We start from the raw sequence: 17,323 nt of genomic DNA, 5'->3' as shown, positions 1-17,323 counted from the left end.
GGCTCTTTAGCATTATAGTATTAACTAGTAAAAAAGGCCCGTTTCCGAAACAAATGAAACGGGCGCTAGCCAGGCTTTCCTCGTAGTGTGTATGTTTGAGTGAGTGTGTGTGTGAGAGTGACTGTGTGTGAGAGAGAGAGTGACTGTGTGATTGTGTGTAAGAGAGAGATTGTGTCTGTGTGGTTGTGTATCTGTGAGTGAGTGTGTGTGTTTCAGAATGACTGTGTGCGAGTGCGTATGTGAGACACAGTGAGTGTGAGAGAGTGAGTGTGTTCCCCCCCTCCTACTCCTCTCTTCCCCTTTGCCCCCTCTCTCCCCCCCCCCCTCTTATGATAGATAAAGTAGCATCCCTTCCCTTACAGGCAAAGGCAGGGCAAACACTCATGGGCAAACTTTGATCTACATCACCACAGATTTAGAATGTTGGGACTTATGGAGGCTTCATTAGAATGTTGGAGGTGCGTTTTATATATAGAGATGTTATAGCTATAGATAGACAGATATAAGTATAAATGATACATTTACCATACACTGTATTATGTTGTAGGTTTTTATTTTGAAGCTAGAGTCGGAGTTGGTACATTTTTACCGACTCTGACTCCATCCAAAATTGCTTCTGAATCCACAGCCCTGGTTATTAGTAATGGGGGAGTGGGAGTTATCAACATGGGCTAACATTAAGATGGGTTATTTTACTGTTATCCTGGGTTATTAACAAGTAGGTCTCACTGCATAAAATGGGAGCTGTCCTAAAATAGCATGTTAGTGGTAAAATAATATGTCTTAACAGTAGTCCACATTGATAACTTTTTTTAGCCTCAGCTCTATAGAACTGGGAGGCTGATACTTGTATATATGAGGATGTCTCCTCCTCCACCCTTATTGCTTGACAACAGCTTGGACTATGATTACCAAACTTTGCTTACTTCAAAGACAATTGTGGGAGATGTGAGTTTTGTGGTTTTCATGAATCTGGAGTGAATATAGAAGCATGAGTAGCTAAGGTGCGTAGGTGCCTACGTCCAACGTGCGTCAATTTGGAACTATCGCCTGGCTACCGCATGCCCCAGGCGGTAATTCCATTTTTTACGCATGTCCGATATGCGTGGCAGAAAATATTTTGTTATTTTCTACTGTGTGGCGGTAACTGGACGGTAATTGGCAGTATATGCGTGCTGACGATTACCACCTGGTTAACGTTTGAGACCTTACCGCTAAATCAGTGGGTAGTGGTAAGGTCTCAGGCCCACAATGGACACATGACAATTTTTATTTTGCTGCACGACCATTTTTGGCCAATAAAAAAAAAGGCCTTTTTTGCAGGCGCGCTGAGAAATGGGCCTGCATGCGTCCAATAAGTGCTCCTACAACAGTGCAGGCCATTTTTTGGCGCACCTTAGAAAAAGGACCCCTAAGGCAAGACATGCTGGAATCTGTATAATGGCATGGCTGGGGTACTATGGATCCAAGTGAACTAGCTTTATCTAGAATGTCCAAGGTTCTTTTAGTTTTGTTTGATACATTTGCAGTGGTTTCTTTTGCTATTGTTATTTCCAAAACTATTCTGTGGGACTTTAGGAAATAATGCAAACAAAATAATTTTAAAAAGAAGAGAAAGCAACTTCTTTAGTTGTTTTCTTTAATAAAGAGGTGAGAAAATTGCAAGAAGAAACTTTTTTTATTGAAAAATGTTAAATTCATTAAATCATACTTTTATGATTGCTTTTCCAGTATTTTCCCCCTTGAGCATTCCCAGGAATCCTGTTGGCATGTTGTCAAATCCTTCAGTGATGTGCTCATGGTACTTGAGTTTGCCCTGAGGTTAAAAAAAAAAAAAATCAGAAATGTTATAACAAGGTACACAATGCACACAGAGCATGATTTCCCAGATCTGTCCTGAGAGTCCCACAGGATATCCACTTGCCCCTTAATTCTACAAAAGTTGCCAAAAATTGCATACACATATTTGGGAGCATGCCTGATTGCAAATGTGATTTAATGGAATAATGATCTAATTAGTACCAGTAATAGATTCTTTAACAAGCAATTACTGGCACTAATTACATTTAATTGGCATTAATGTGCAATCTGAAAAAGGGGGAGTGGAAACGGGAGGTTCATGGGCATAATGGAGGAGTTCCTAAAATTAACGCCTTTTACAGAACGTGTCTGCGCCTCATACATTTGCACCATGTTTCACTTGGTACAAATGGCTGCGCCTAAAGTTAGGCGATTCCCGGGCATAAGCGCTATTCTATAAACCGTGCCTAATTTTAAGCATGACTTATAGAACAGCGCTTGTAGAATCTGCTCTTGATGTAAACCCTCCTCAAGTCTTTGTGGCCTTTTTACTAAAGTGAAGTAAGCCCAGACTTTGCCATTAGAGGTCCTTTTACTAAGCCGTGGTACAAAGGGGCATTAGCGTGCCCTTATGTAGGTTTTTCCTGCGCACTAAGGCAATTTTTACCACAGCTGGAAAATGGCCAATTTTCCATTTTCCCTATTAATGTCCATACGCTAATTAGCACAAGGCCATTAAAAAATATTAGCACCTGAGCACTTACTGACACCTATTTTGTAGTTTATAATACGCGCTAATCCTGTGGTAATCAATTAGAACTGAGTAATGTAGCTGCGCTAACTGATTAGCATAGAAACACCCACTCTCCACCCCCTAGACATGTCCCCTTCATGGAAAACTTTTTTAAAACAATCTGTGCGCAGATTAGGAATTTACCAAAGAATGCTAGAGTGCATCCCGAAATAAGCCCTTTTAAGCTGTGGTACCCACCCACTAGTGCTTATTGCAGCTTACTAAAAAGATCCCTCAGGCACTTACTCCAGTTTGGTAAAAGGCTCCTTAGTATGGTCAACTTCAGGTTGGAATTTAATATTCAACCCCATAATACAAAGATTGCTAGACTCAAATTTTCTGTTACACCATATGAAACAGAAGAAAAATCACTCCAAGGGGTTATATACATGGTTTTTTTTTCTCACTTGGACTATGATGCACTTTTTTTTTCAAAAATTGGGGCTTTGCATGTTACGTAAAGCAAAAATACCAGCAAATTCAACAAAGTGCCAGCATTTTGATACTGTTTAATGCACAAAGCCCATTTTGTGAAAAGATAATGTAAAAAGACTGGAAGAGGTGCAAAGAAAAGCTACAAAAATGGTATGGGATTTGCGTTGCAAACCATACGAGAAAAGACTTGCTGACCTGAACACGTATACCTTGGAGGAAACAGGGGTGACATGATACAGATGTTCAAATATTTGAAAGGTATTAATCCGCAAACAAACCTTTTCCGGAGACGGGAAGGCGGTAGAACTAGAGGACATGAATTGAGGTTGAAGGGGGTCTTTGAAGACTCAGGAGTAATATCAGGAAGTATTTTTTCATGGAGAGGGTGGTGGATACATGGAAAGCCCTCCCGCAGGAGGTGGTGGAGATGAAAACAGTAATGGAATTCAAACATGCGTGGGATAAACACAAAGGAATCCTGTTTAGAAGGAATGGATCTAAGGAATCTTAGCAGAGATTGGGTGGCAACGCTGATAATTGGGAAGCAAAACCAATACTGGGCAGACTTCTACGGTCTACATCCTGATCGTAACTGAATAGATATGGATGAGCTGGAGTGTAAATTTAAGGGGTTTTGACGTTAGCTTCAGAACTTTTAGTACAAGAACAGTGCTGGGCAGACTTCTACAGTCTGTGCCCTGAGAATGGCAAGGACAAATCAAACTCGGATATACATATAAAGTATCACATACCATGTAAAATGAGTTTATCTTGTTGGGCAGACTGGATGGACCGTTCAGGTCTTTATTTGCCGTCATTTACTATGTTACTATATTGATTTTAGCATGCAGTAAAATTTCACTCGAACTCAACTTCATGCAAAAGTGAATGCAAATTCCACATTAACATTCCAATGTACCGGATCAGGAATCACCACTTTGCAAGATGGCAGCAGTGAGGCAAGAGTGAGAAGGGATGGCTACTGTCCTTTTTATGTATTTAATATATTTGGGTTAGTTAGGCTTTGGGGGGGGGGGGGGGGGGGGTCCTTGAAGTGCCTCATAGTTGTAGAGTAGAGGACTGGGCTCAAGGGAAGGAACCTTCTTATTTTTTAAACTTTGTGCCCAAACCTTGGGCATTAAAGTGGGATTTTGGACCACCAAATTTGCCAGGCATTCATGGTCACTTCCAGTGGGGGTGGGAGGTGGGAATTTGTCTGAACTAGGAGTAGTGGCATCGTTAAGGCCTGCTACCATGGCATGAAAGGGAATGCTTTTTAAATTTTTACTTGTGTTCCCACAGTCAGAAAGGTACAAAGTTCCCAGCTCCAGTAACACAGTTAAAATGAATTTGCACTATTTAGTTATGAAAATTAGGGGCTCTTTTACTGAAGGGCGGTAGGGTTACCGCCGGCTTGGTGTGCACTGAATCAGCCCTACTGCTGGGCTCACCCAGGAGCCCGGCATTAATTCAGTGTATCCCACGCTAGAAAATACCTATTTATTTTCTAGCGCCAGGGGGTGTGCCTGGCAGTAATCAGGCAGTGCCACACACTGTCTGATTACCACTGGAGCCCTCACCACCGCAGGGCTCCAGCAGTAAGTGGCCATGCAACAATTTTTTAATTATTACACGGCCATTTACTAGCCCTTTAAAAAAAGGTCTTTTTACCAGCGGCGGTAACAAGTGGCCACGGCATGCGGCAATCCCATGCACCAATGCAGGCCACCTTTTACCACCGTTTAGTAAAACAGCCCTTTAATTTGCATCCCAAGGCAAAATTTTGCCCAAACCACCATAAGAAACAAAAATTTTTAAGGCTTGGTAGATCAGGGCCTAGAAATGAAAGTCTAAACTGTGACTTCAGGTTCTGCAACACTTTACTAATAAATAGATTCATTAATCATGACAAGTTATTTATTTATAGAAATAACGGATTGAAAAGATTATGTATACACATCCAGTGGCAGGATGTATAGAATAACTAAGAATATATTTAATTGACTTCTGTAAAAGTAAAAAAATATGTATGCATACTACATCCAATTTTGCTTTTTTTTTTTTTTTTTTTACTATTGTTCTATTCCACACAAATTGAAATGAAAAAAGAAAAAAAAGAAACAGAAAAAGAGAAAAAAGATATTAGACACTGTTTAAGGAATTATTTAAACCTTACTTCCACAACCCATGTCATCAACTGCTTCAAGGCTTCCTCGCTTTTGTCTTTCCAGCGAGTTACGATAAATCCTTCCATTTTGAGCTCTTTCAAGATGAATGAGACCACAGGATAAGTTCCTGTACAGAACACAACAGACACTAAAAATGGTATCGTCTCTTACACCATTACATATAGGTGTTCATGTGCTAACAGAGCACACTAATGCCATTATCACGTTTTATCTACCACAGAGCCTATTACATAGACGGGCCCTAAAGGCGGATAACATGTGATAACAGTAATAGCGTGCATTTAGTAAATGACCCTCAATGTTTAACAACAAAATAATTTTGGTTTAACTTGTCTTGTAAAAGAACATCACATTAAGTCGAATCCAAACCAAAGATATCTGGACAAAAGCGTTTTTAAGACGGTTTGTCCCACACCTAGTCTTCACTGTTCCGTTCCCAGAGTGGATGGTGAAAACACAGTGCATAACATTTTTGAGCCACTGCGCTTGCGTTTAGCATTGTTCTGATGAATTGACCCCTGAGGCAGGTGTTGCTTTCATGCCGAAACACGGCCCATGTCGGGTCATTAATAAAGAACGCTTGTGCCATTCTTGAAAGCCCTTTATACTTTTTTGTTGGATTGGTACCACTTGAAAATTTACCATGGAATTCACACACTATCGATACATCAGTACCACAGGTTAGGGAATCCCACAATAATTTATTTTCCTACATTGCTGATTGCAGTAAAGTACGTCACTCTATGGTAGATAGAATAATATGGAGTCAACCTAATTTGCCCACCTTCTGTCTGCCTGACCCTGGCACATACTGGAGGGTTTCCCTGGTTGGTAGTGAGGGCCTGGATCAATCCCATGGTGCTCCTGTCCTGGCAGCTTCCTGGGCAAGTCACTTAATCCTCCATTGTCCCAGGTACAAATAAGTACATGTATATAATGTAAACTGCTTTGAATGTAGTTGGAAAAACCACAGAAAGGCGGTATATTAAGTCCCATCCCCCCCCCCCCTTCTCAAATAGTGGCATCAGCCTCATAGAAGCAGTATTATAGGGCAAGGGCACCAGGATCACTCCTGTATTCCCACTACCCACCCTGATAGGTTCTGGGGTGGGACATTCTGGGAGTGGTGATGGGGAAGGGGGGGCTTTATAAGGGAATCAGGGATATGTTGAGATTATGGTGGGAGTATGTGAAAGGGACACTGGGGTAGGGGCCCATCAAAAGTAAAGAGGGTGGTGGGAGCAAATGCAAAAGTATATTTCCTTTGAAGAGTTTTACATTGGGCTTTATTCAAGGCAGACATTTCTTTATGTCGGTGTCTTTCTGGTTGCCTGTTTAAGAGACCTAAGAGCTGGGCAGAACCAGAATGTAAGTCAATTTGAGCTAAAGGAGTGGAATTTTCTAGTGTGGAATGCAACTAACAAGAAAAAACTAGATACTTTATCATCCTGTTAGGGAAGTTGTCCCATCGCTGTTATCATTTTCGTCGCCCTTCTCTTTACCTTTTCTAATTCCACTATATCTTTGTTGAGATGCAGTGACCAGAATTGCACACAGAATTCAAGGTATGGTCTCACCATGGAGCGATTCAAAGACGTTATAACGTCCTTTTTTTGTTTTCCATTCCTTTCCTAATAATATCTAAAACTCTATTTGCTTTCTTAACCGCCGCCACACACTGAGCAGAGGGTTTCAAAGTATCATCAACAATGACACCTAGATCCCTTTCCTGGCCGGTGACTCCTGATGTAGAACTTTGCATCACGTAACTATAATTCGGATTCCTCTTTCCCACATGCATCACTTTGCACTTGCTCATATTAAATGTCATCTGCCATTTAATATGATGCCCAGTCTCTCAGTCTTGTAAGGTCCTCTTGTAATATTTCACAATCCTCTTGTGATTTAACAACTTTGAATAACTTTGTGTTGTCAGCAAATGTAATTACCTCACCAGTTACTCCCATCTCTAGATCATTTATAAATATGTTAAAAAGCAGCGGTCCCAGCACAGACCCCTGGGGAACCCCACTATGTACCCTTCTACTACTATGTAACATTTCTATAGCGCTACAAGGCATACGCAGCGCTGTACACCATACAAAAAAAGACAGTCCCTGCTCAAAGAGCTTACAATTGAGAATATTGACCATTTAACCCTACTCTCTGTTTTCTATCTTTTAACTAGTTTTTAATCTGCAATAGAACACTACCTCCTATCCCATGACTCTCCAATTTCCACTGGAAATGCCTTTTGAAAATCCAGATAAAAAATATCGACCGGCTCACCTTTATCGACATGTTTGTTCACCCCTTCAAAGCAAGACAAGATTTCTCTTCACTAAATCAATGTTGGCTTTGTCTGATTAAGCCATACTTTTGAATATGCTCTATAATTTTGTTCTTTATAATAGTCTCTACCATTTTGTCTGGCACCAATGTCAGGCTCACTGGTCTATAATTTCCTAGATCACCTCTGGAACCTTTTTTAAAAAAAATCAGAGTTACATTGGCTACCTTCCAATCTTCCAGTACCATGCTTGATTTTAAAGATAAATTTCATATTACTAACAATAGTTCTGCAAGTTCATTTTTCTATTCTATCAGTACTCTAGGATGAAAACCATGCAGTCTAGGTGATTTGCTACTCTTCAATTTGTCAAACTGCACCATTACATCTTCCAGGTTTATAGAGATGTTATTCAGTTTCTCTGACAAATCAGTTAAGCGAAGACAGAGGGAAAAAGAAACCAGAGCCTGGGACCAACATGATTTGAAAAATACCAGACAACATAAGTCAGAAAAAAAGAAATTTTATTTTCTATTTTGTAATTAGAGTATGTCAGATTTGAAATGTGTAGCTTGCCAGAGCTGGTGTTAGACATGGCTGGGGCCCAGGGCAGAAATTTGGGAGGGGAAAACTACCAGCTGTGCCACCTTCAGCTTTCAGCAGGTTTAGGGCTCTCTCTGGCCTGGGGGCAGTTGTCCTAGTTACACTCCCCTTTCATCATCCCTGGAATGTGTGGTCTTTATATTTTGCACAGTAGAGGAGAAAATGTATCTCCTTCTATTTTTTTGGTGTGGCTTCTTGAAGATTTGGTTTAATATATGTTTATCATTTTTGGTCATCTATTATGTATTTGGCATGTGTGTTCTGTGTGTGTGTAACTGAGGTATTCTGTTAGCATAAATTTTCTATGTAGTATTCACTAGTAATTTGGCTTGTTCAGTTTTCCCGACAGTGGAGGGAATATTTGTGTGGGGAGATAGGGATTTTGTTGATGCTTGTTCTGTATTGTTTGTGATTTATAAAATGACAGTTGTACAGAACATTGCTTCTTTTTATACTTTCATTCATAAAATGATTTAAATATAAAATCATAACTGTTTGAGGCATGTGCAGAAAATGATTTCCTGGTTTCCATATAAATACATGATACAGCTGAAAGAAGCTTCTTTTATCTTTTATGATCCTTCACAACTGTGTACCCTTATTCAGAGTCAATCTTTTATGCCACGTTATCCAAACCTAAGGTGTCTAATCTTGGGAATATACTGGCAGCTATTTTTTCTTAATATATTTCTTAATTCCTTACACTCTGAAGTTTAATAGATCTTGCCCCCCCCCCCCCCCATTATAGTGGTCTAAGATTTCCTTACTACTACTAATCATTTCTATAGTGCTACTAGACGTACACAGCACTGTACAAATTATATGCAGGTACTTTCTCTGTCCCTAGAGGGCTCACAATCTAAGTTTTTTATACCTGGGGAAATGGAGGGTTAAGTGACTTGCCCAAGATCACAAGGAGCTGCAGTGGGAATTGAACCCAGGTCTCCCAGATCAAAGCCCGCTGCATTAACCCATTAGGCTACTCCTCAACTTCCTTATTCTCTTTTTGAGATTTAGACAATTTTCTGTTTACCTTTGGAATTTTGGAAAATTTCTGTATCAAGAGTTTATTGTCTTGACTTGAGTATTGAAAAATTGCATAAAGATAAAATAATAAAAAAAACTATACAAGCTGCTTTATTTATAGAAAGTTAACTCATCCAGAGCTGTTGTCAACTTTCCCCTGTAAGCAGGCCCATTAAGGGGCCCTTTTACTAAGCTACAGTAAAAGGGGTCCTGCATTAGTGGTGGCGGCCATTTTTGCTACGCCTCAGTGCCCCTTTTACCATAGCGGGTAAAAAGGCCAAAAAAAGAAATGGCCGTGTGGTAAGTTCACACTTGCAATGCAGCCATTTGGTGGGGGGGCAGCACTTACCACTACTCATTGAGGTGGTGGTAAGGGCTCCTGCGCTAAACCAGTGGTAATCAGGCAGGATGTGGCACTGCCCGATTACCGCAGGGTAACCCCATCAGACCTGATTTTCTGTGGAGCTGGAAATGGTGCACACTGGGGATGGAACTACTGCTGGCACCTGCGTTGGGCCGGTGGTAGTTCCGGGTTGCCACATGGCAACCCTTTAGTAAAAGGGTTCCTAAGACTGCTGCTCTCAGCCAGAACACAAAGGTGCTAACCTGACTGATCAAAAAGGCCTCCCCTCTCCTTCTGGGCAAAATATGTGGTGGGGTAGTATCCCTATCTCCCACACTCTTACAAGTATGGAATAGCGTAAAGTTAAAATGCCCTTCCAAGCTCCGCCCATTTCATTTAAAAAATGACATGGCTCCCCAGCATCCATCCATAGTTTTACATTTGAACTCTACACTATTCCATACTTCTGTGTGGGGAGAGGGTACATGCCCCTTCACCACTACATCACCATCAATTTCACCTGGGGGTGAGGGAGGCCTTTTTTGGTTACTAAGAAAGAAAAATGGGCTAGCTACTGTGTGGTCGGGAATGTATGATGATCTCAGCCACAGCAATGCAAAAATCACTATTGCAGGATAGAGGTGCTGTAAATTAGTGAATCCCATGGAAAATTAATTTTCCTGTGATAAATTATGTAGAAACATGTTATTTTACTGCAGGTTAGTTATTGGCTCTTGGGTTATAAGTGCTCTGTGGACAGGGAAATATCTATTATACCTAAATGTAACTTATATAGAACTATAAATTAGAGTGTATGGCTAAATCGATTTAACCCCCCCCCCCCACACACACAAATTGACAGCAAGAACAGAACAGATCATCACATTTTCTTTTATGCACATGAATAATTGCCAAAATACCTATTTGAGGGGCTGTATCATTGTACACAGAAATGGCACCACACAAGGCAATCCTCCCATACTGTTTCATCTGGAGTAGAGCAACTCTTGAAAATGCACCACCCACCTAAGAAGTCATAAGCAAAACATTCACTGAGATGACAGAAAGGTAACAGTGTCACAATAAACACAGGTACTAAATAGAAAGAAAACAAAACAAAGAAAAGAAGGGGATACCTTTTTTTTTTTTAATTGGACTAACCATACATTCTTTCATTAGCTTTCAAAGGTAATAATTTCTTCAGATCAGAAGTGAGCAAATGATGACAAATATCAGAATATATATGTGAAACAAGGTAGGAGTGGGTTGAGGGTGGGTGAGAAACAAGGAGAGATGGATGGGTGATCAGAGAGTGACAAAGCAGTATAATTTTATGGTTTATAATGCAATAGGAAACTTAGAGGCCTTTTATTAAGCTGCATAAGCCCAACACACGCCAAAATGGAGTAACCACCTGACTACCATGTGGCTCTTGCGGTAATTTCATTTTTGGCACACATCCAATACGCACATCCAAAAAATATTTTTTATTTCGGGCGTGCGTAACAGACGCGTGCCAAGTGTCATTTGGCGCATGTAGGTCATTACCGCCCAGTTACCGCATGAGTCTTTACCACTAGGTCACTGGCTGGTGGTAAGGTCTCAGACCCAAAAAGGACAAGCGGCGATTTTCATTTTGATGCACTTCCATTTTCGGCAAAAATTTTTTAAAAAGGCATTTTTTACAGGTGCGTGCCCAAAACCCGCACCTACAATACCGCAAGCCATTTTTCAGCGCACCTTTGTAAAAGGACCCCTTAGATCTTTGTTAAGTCCTGTCTGGTGGGTATCAAAATGATTCAACAGTTTAACTTCACTATTAGGGCTGTACCGAATATTTTGTATTTGATTCTATTCGGCCCCAAATACATTCTATTCTAATCTGTTGTATTTGAATTTTGTATACCATCTGTTATTCCACAACGGGTTCACAGCAGTTAAACCAAGAGACTCTCAAAACACTACAAGAATTACAATAAAAACAATACAGAATCCGATTTAAAAAGTAGCCATAATATATTAAAAAGGTAAGTTTTTAAACCCTTCCTAAAAGTTAAGCAGGATGGTAGGCCTTCCAAAGACATGGGTAATTCATTCCAAATCTGTGCTCCTTGAAAAGAAAAAGAACCCTCATAAACTGACTTTAACCTAACATTTTTAAAATTAGGATAACCTAATTGCGGAGTACGGTGAAAAAACAAACCTCTCCCAAAAGAGGAAATCTCAAGCAATTCTGTAAGCCTGTCCGAATTCAAACTGTAAGTCGATTTGAAAATCAGGGCAGCTATTTTAAATTTAATACGCTGATGTATTAACAACCAATGAAGATCCCTTATACAAGGCAATATTCTATCAAAACGACCCAACCCTCATATCAACCTGGCAGCAGTATTCTGCAACAACTACAATTGATTTAAGGATTTATGAGAAACCTGACAGTACAGGGAGTTGAAGTAATCCAATTGTGTGAGGAGAACTGCCTGAGCTAAAGTTCTGAAATCATCAAATTTTAAAGAAGATCTAATAGTAGATGATGATGGCAGAAAAAGACCTGCACGGTCCATCCAGTCTGCCCAACAAGATAACTCATATGTGCTACTTTTTGTGTATACCCTACTTTGATTTGTACCTGTGCTCTTCAGGGCACAGACCGTATAAGTCTGCCCAGCACTATCCCCGCCTCCCAACCACCAGCCCTGCCTCCCAACCACGGGCTCTGGCACAGACCGTATAAGTCTGCCCAGCACTATCCTCGCCTCCCAACCACCGGCTCTGGCACAGACCGTACAAGTCTGCCCAGCACTATCCCCGCCTCCCAACCACCAGCCCCGCCTCCCGATCTTGACTAAGCTCTTGAGGATCCATTCCTTCGGCACAGGATTCCTTTATGCTTATCCCACGCATGTTTGAATTCCGTCACCATTTTCATTTCCACCACCTCCCGCGGGAGGGCATTCCAAGTTAGTTGCTGTTGAGACTTGGAAGGAGGAGGAAGTGCTGCCAGAGGCTCTGCAGGCTTCCAGGGGGAAGGGAGTGAGACCTAGCTCCTTCCCCAGAAATGAGGAAGGTCCCTGGGGAGCGGTCCTCAGGAAAGCCCCAGGCCAGGGGGTCTCCTGGGGCCAGGGACCAGAAGGCCAGGAGAAGTAGTTCCCTCTCTGGCAGGGCTCCAGAGAGGAGGGAAAGGAGCCCTGTGGATCGAAGAGTGCAGGCTTCCACGGGAGGAACCCAGACCGGTACCCCCCTCACAGTGGCACGCCATCTAGCAGGTGAAGGGGGGAGAGAGCTGGGGGAGGCCCCAGAGAACAGCAGATCGGAGGAGAGAGAGGAGAGAGCAGAGGTAATGGAGATCTGCCGGGAGGCCCTACCGGTGTCAGAGGAGGAGGACAGTGACTCCTCAGAGGAGGAAGATTTCACAGACTGTTGCAGGAATGGATGCATGAATTACCCCTATTGTTAGCAGAATCTGTGGTACTTCAGGAGTCAAACAGCACACATCAAAATGAGAGAAAAATCTTCTTTATTTGCCAGCAAACAAAGCAGGACATCAGCATTAAGTCTCTTCTTCTCTTCTCAGCTCTCTTTGTCTCTCTCTCAGCTCTCTGTGTCAGCTCTCTGGATGTTATGGCTTCTGTCTGTCCTCTTCAGCTCTCTTCTCTTCTCTTCTGAGCTCCTTCTTCTTCTGTCTGTTCCTTCTGCTCTCTTTCTGACGTAAGCTGCTTCTGCTCCCACTTAAATACAGTCCTAAGCTCTAGCCCCCCTTACTTTCCAGATGGTAAAGAATAGATTGGTTACCTTGCCTCAGCCAATCATTACTTTAAAAATATCAGTTACATAGGTTCCAGACATCCTAAACTGACCTGTGACCTGGGCCCCTCACACCAGACATTTGGGCTCCAGAACTCCTGCATGTTATTGTGATTAATTTCTCATATTCCTAGTACTAACTGCTAACTAAACTCTGGCATTCATTAAAGGGGTCAAGGGCCAATCTTACTTAATGGCATACATATCAGTTATTACTTTCAAGACCATTCCTACATTTACCTATAATTAATCAAGGAGAAGAGAGTTGACTAGTCCTGACCTCTTTTCACCTATCAGCTTCATACATTGAACCAGCCAGAACTGTACATAAGTCAAACCAGATGGTCCTACTCAGAACGTAAGGCAAAGAGTTGAACAAACATTAGATTTAAAAAGGTATTCTACATATTAACTACACAGAAAAACATATTCTAAAATAAGCAGAATCAGTAGTCCTTATAAGCCATATCTACATATTAAGAACTTCTAAAATCTAACTCATTTATATCTAGAATTATTTAGAATCTAACTAAACAGCATTTCAGCCTAATCCTTTTAAATTGCCTGCAATATACCTTGTTCATAATAGGATACATATGTGTTTGCATTAGCAATCCATCAATCACAAGGGGTGAAAGAAATTCCTGTCTCTAACCTTTCTAACCTTTAGCTTGGCAAAAACTTTCTAAGTAATTAAATCCAGCTGTCATTCCTTCACTTGCAGGACTGAGAATTTAAAATAGTATTTGAGCACCTTTAAACAGAATTAACCCTTAATATGATTTCTCAGAATTAATCAATTTCTTTTGCCCACTGCCTCAAGACTATAGTCAGGATCCAGAGGACCCGACCAGTGGCCTGATTCAAATGGTGAGAAAGATAAAAAGCACAGAAAAAGAGGTGGTAGAGTTGGGGAAACGGGTTAAAATGGCAAAAGCCCTGTGCAAACTAGCCCCAGTGGAGCACCGCAAGACTTACACAAAGGAGGTAACCCGTTTACTCAAGCTTCTTCAAAAGAAAGAACATTTGCTGGGGGCATTGAAAAAGGGCCCTGGGAACCCTCTGAGAGAAGTTTACATCAACAGAGAAAGAATGGCCTTGGGGGGAAAAGCCCTGACAACCTTCAAACAGTCACAACAGCAAACAGAGAAGGAGAGTAGGAGCTCAGACCTTGGACCCCAGAACACCCAGGGGCCAGAGGAGCTTCCTGGGCCCACTACCCAAAACACATTACAGTATATGCAGTACCTTGCTAGTCAGTCTCTGGCAGCTTCTGGAGCAAGCAGGACTGGAGGTGGGGCTGGAGAGGCATCCTCGTTAAGGGAACCTGAGGTTGGAAAAACTGAACAGGAAAAAAGTTTTAAAACCCAGACTTTTCATCTTGTAGAAACAGGGGCTGGAAGTTCAGGAGAGAGACTCTTTTCTACACCAGTGATGGTGGAAGCAGAACTGAAAAACTTACTTGAGCAAGAAGCAAGAGGTCAGCAGAGGCAGTTGCAGCCACAGGTTTTGTGCCCATTGCCTGCAGCAGGAGTTGAGAGCAGCAAACAAACACTGACTCCATTGCAGCTGGGGAGGCCCCGCCCATGCAGCACTGAGGGGCTGGAGGTCACGGCCAGGCAGGCTGCAGCACTGCCAAAGACTGAGAATGCTGAGGTTTTAGCAGAGGAAAACCTGGTGACAGAGAGTGCTGCAGCTGGACAAACAGCAGGTGAAAAGGAGGGGTTCTCAATGAAGAAAGCACAGGAGGATCAGGAGTGTTTGCAACAAACCGGCCTGGCAGCAGAGGCTCCAGCCAATCGGGCTGTGGGAGCAGGAAAGACTGCAGAACAGCTACAAATGCTGGCAGGTGAAATAGCTGCAGCGCCAGAAGATTCCCCATGTGTGAGAGGGCAGGCACTTCTGGAGTGTGGGAAGCCTCATCCGCTTGGCGAAACAGCGGGGCTGGAGGATCCGACGGAGCAGAACGTTGGAGGAAAAAGGGACCCGGTCCAGAGAGCAGGTTTTGGGCGGGAGGGAGGGGTACTTGCCTTGCCATGCGCACCAGAAGTAAACGTAACTGGTGGTACTAGGGATTCTGATTCCGGCCAGGCAGCGGGGTGGTTGGTTCTGGGGGGAGGGGTTGATTTGACGGGAGGGGGGGCAGGGGCACCGGGAGGGGACTGGTTATATAGGGGAACCTGCTCTCAAAGTTCATACGGACCAAATCAATGGGGAGACAGGCAGGGTTTCTGTTGCAGGAGGCATTGAACTGATGGACACTGTGACTGCAGGGGATACGAGTGCTCGGGGGGTGAGGGGTGCAGGGGACCAAGGTTTGCTGGTTGAAGGGGTACAAGGCATGTTGGGGGGAGGGATAGGGAGGGAGGCTGAGAAACGGGGAAGGCTAGAGAAGGAGGATATGATGCATCAGGAGCGGGGGGGTCCCCGCGCTGGAGAAGGGGGGGGGACGGTGGGGGGGGGTCCGTCCTTTGCGGCGGTGGTGGGTGGAGGAGGCGGGCGCAGGGGAACTAGGGGGGTAGGGGGCAGCGGGGAAGGATGGGGAGGGGGGTGGGGGGGAGGCCAGGTTCCCAAAGGAGGAATGTGGTACAATTGAAATGGGTGGGGGAGGGGGGGATGCCAAGCAGGGATGCAGTCCTGAGACTCTGGAATTCATTGCCGGAGAACGTGGTACGGGCGGTTAGCTTGACGGAGTTTAAAAAGGGGTTAGATAGATTCCTAAAGGACAAGTCCATAGACCGCTATTAATTGGACTGGAAAAATTCCTCATTTTTAGGTATAACTTGTCTGGAATGTTTTTACGTTTGGGGAGCGTGCCAGGTGCCCTTGACCTGGATTGGCCACTGTCGGTGACAGGATGCTGGGCTAGATGGACCTTTGGTCTTTCCCAGTATGGCACTACTTATGTACTTATGTACTTATGATTGGTCCTTGGTCTAGGATTCCTCCCAGAGGACCTCTATGCCTGTATTCATCCGGTGAATATACCAGAATACGATATCAGCTTTCTAACCCAGCGAGGCATGGAGGTCTTCTGGGAGAGATACGAAGGGGTACGGGGGAGAGGGGACTGGAAGAACTACCGGGCCGTACTGATTAGCAGACCCGACCTGGTGCAGGTAACCCTTCTGGTTCGAAATGAGTCTCTATCAGGGGCGGACCTGGCCTTCTGGCTACAACGGTACGCAGAATTGCGTACCCCCTTGTCCAAACTCCCGGACCCCAGTAGGGTGTGGGCTGGAGGTTGGGGTGCGCAGGTTAGGCTGAGGCAGGCAGGGCATGTCACCCAGCACATTCCCTCCTCGGCGTTCATCGGCAGGGATCGGATTCTCTGCTTTTATAAGGGGCAGCCACGGCAGTGTCACAAGTGCGGGTCGTTTAGACATTTTAGTATGTCATGCCCGGTTGTGCAGTGTGGAAAGTGCGGGTCTAAGGAGCATCCCACGGAGTCCTGTATGTCTATTCGGTGCAACCTGTGTGGGGGTCTGGGGCATGCATTTCGAGCCTGCCCTTGGGCCTCCCATAATGGGGGTGAGGAGGAGATAGATAGGGATGGTTCAGGTCAGGGGGAGGGGGGAGGGGAAGCAGACCATGATCAGGTTCCCGGGGCGGGGGGGAAAGGGTCCAGGGAAGGACAGGGACAGGTAGAGGGGGGGGCTTGGGGGAGGGTCGGAAGCGGCAGGAAGGGGAGGATGAGGGCTGGACGCGGGTGTCCAAGAAACAGCGAAGAGGAAAGGGGGGAAGGGGGTGGGAATGGGGATAGAAGTAGGGAATAGATTCAGGGGTTTGGAAGAGGAGGGAGGGGTTGAGGAACTGGCTGGTGAGGAGGTAGAGGATGGGGGTAGCCGGCAGGACGGGTTGGGAGGTAGGGGAGAAGGAGTGAGGGGAACAGCGGGTAAGAGGAAAGAGAAACGGGGGGGGGAGGGTTTTGAGGGACAAAGAGGGGGGAAGGGTAGGGGGGGAGGTGGGTGGATCGGGGGAGGTGACAGCTGATGCAGGGAGGGCGGGAGAGGAAAGGAAGGTAAGAAAGGATGTAGGAA

The 17,323-nt window shown here is 43.9% G+C and overlaps 1 protein-coding gene across 3 annotated transcripts in view; it reads right to left on the bottom strand.

The window, feature by feature from the left end:
- Window positions 1–1,662: 1,662 nt before the first annotated feature.
- Window positions 1,663–17,323, bottom strand: part of PTGR1 (prostaglandin reductase 1) — a 71,875-nt gene continuing 56,214 nt past the window's right edge. For all 3 annotated transcript variants that reach the window (XM_030192361.1, XM_030192362.1, XM_030192360.1), the window contains 3 exons: window positions 10,400–10,505; window positions 5,205–5,323; window positions 1,663–1,816 (listed from right to left, as the gene is read on the bottom strand). In XM_030192361.1, the coding sequence (XP_030048221.1) occupies window positions 1,706–1,816; window positions 5,205–5,323; window positions 10,400–10,505 (336 nt within the window). In that variant the 3' untranslated portion in view covers window positions 1,663–1,705. The remainder of the gene's footprint in view (window positions 1,817–5,204; window positions 5,324–10,399; window positions 10,506–17,323) is intronic.

This window comes from Microcaecilia unicolor, chromosome 2 (genome assembly GCF_901765095.1).
Source record: "Microcaecilia unicolor chromosome 2, aMicUni1.1, whole genome shotgun sequence".
NCBI lineage: Eukaryota > Metazoa > Chordata > Amphibia > Gymnophiona > Siphonopidae > Microcaecilia > Microcaecilia unicolor.
The sequence above is the reverse complement of the archived record's forward strand: the minus strand, read 5'-3'. Positions and strand labels throughout refer to the sequence as shown.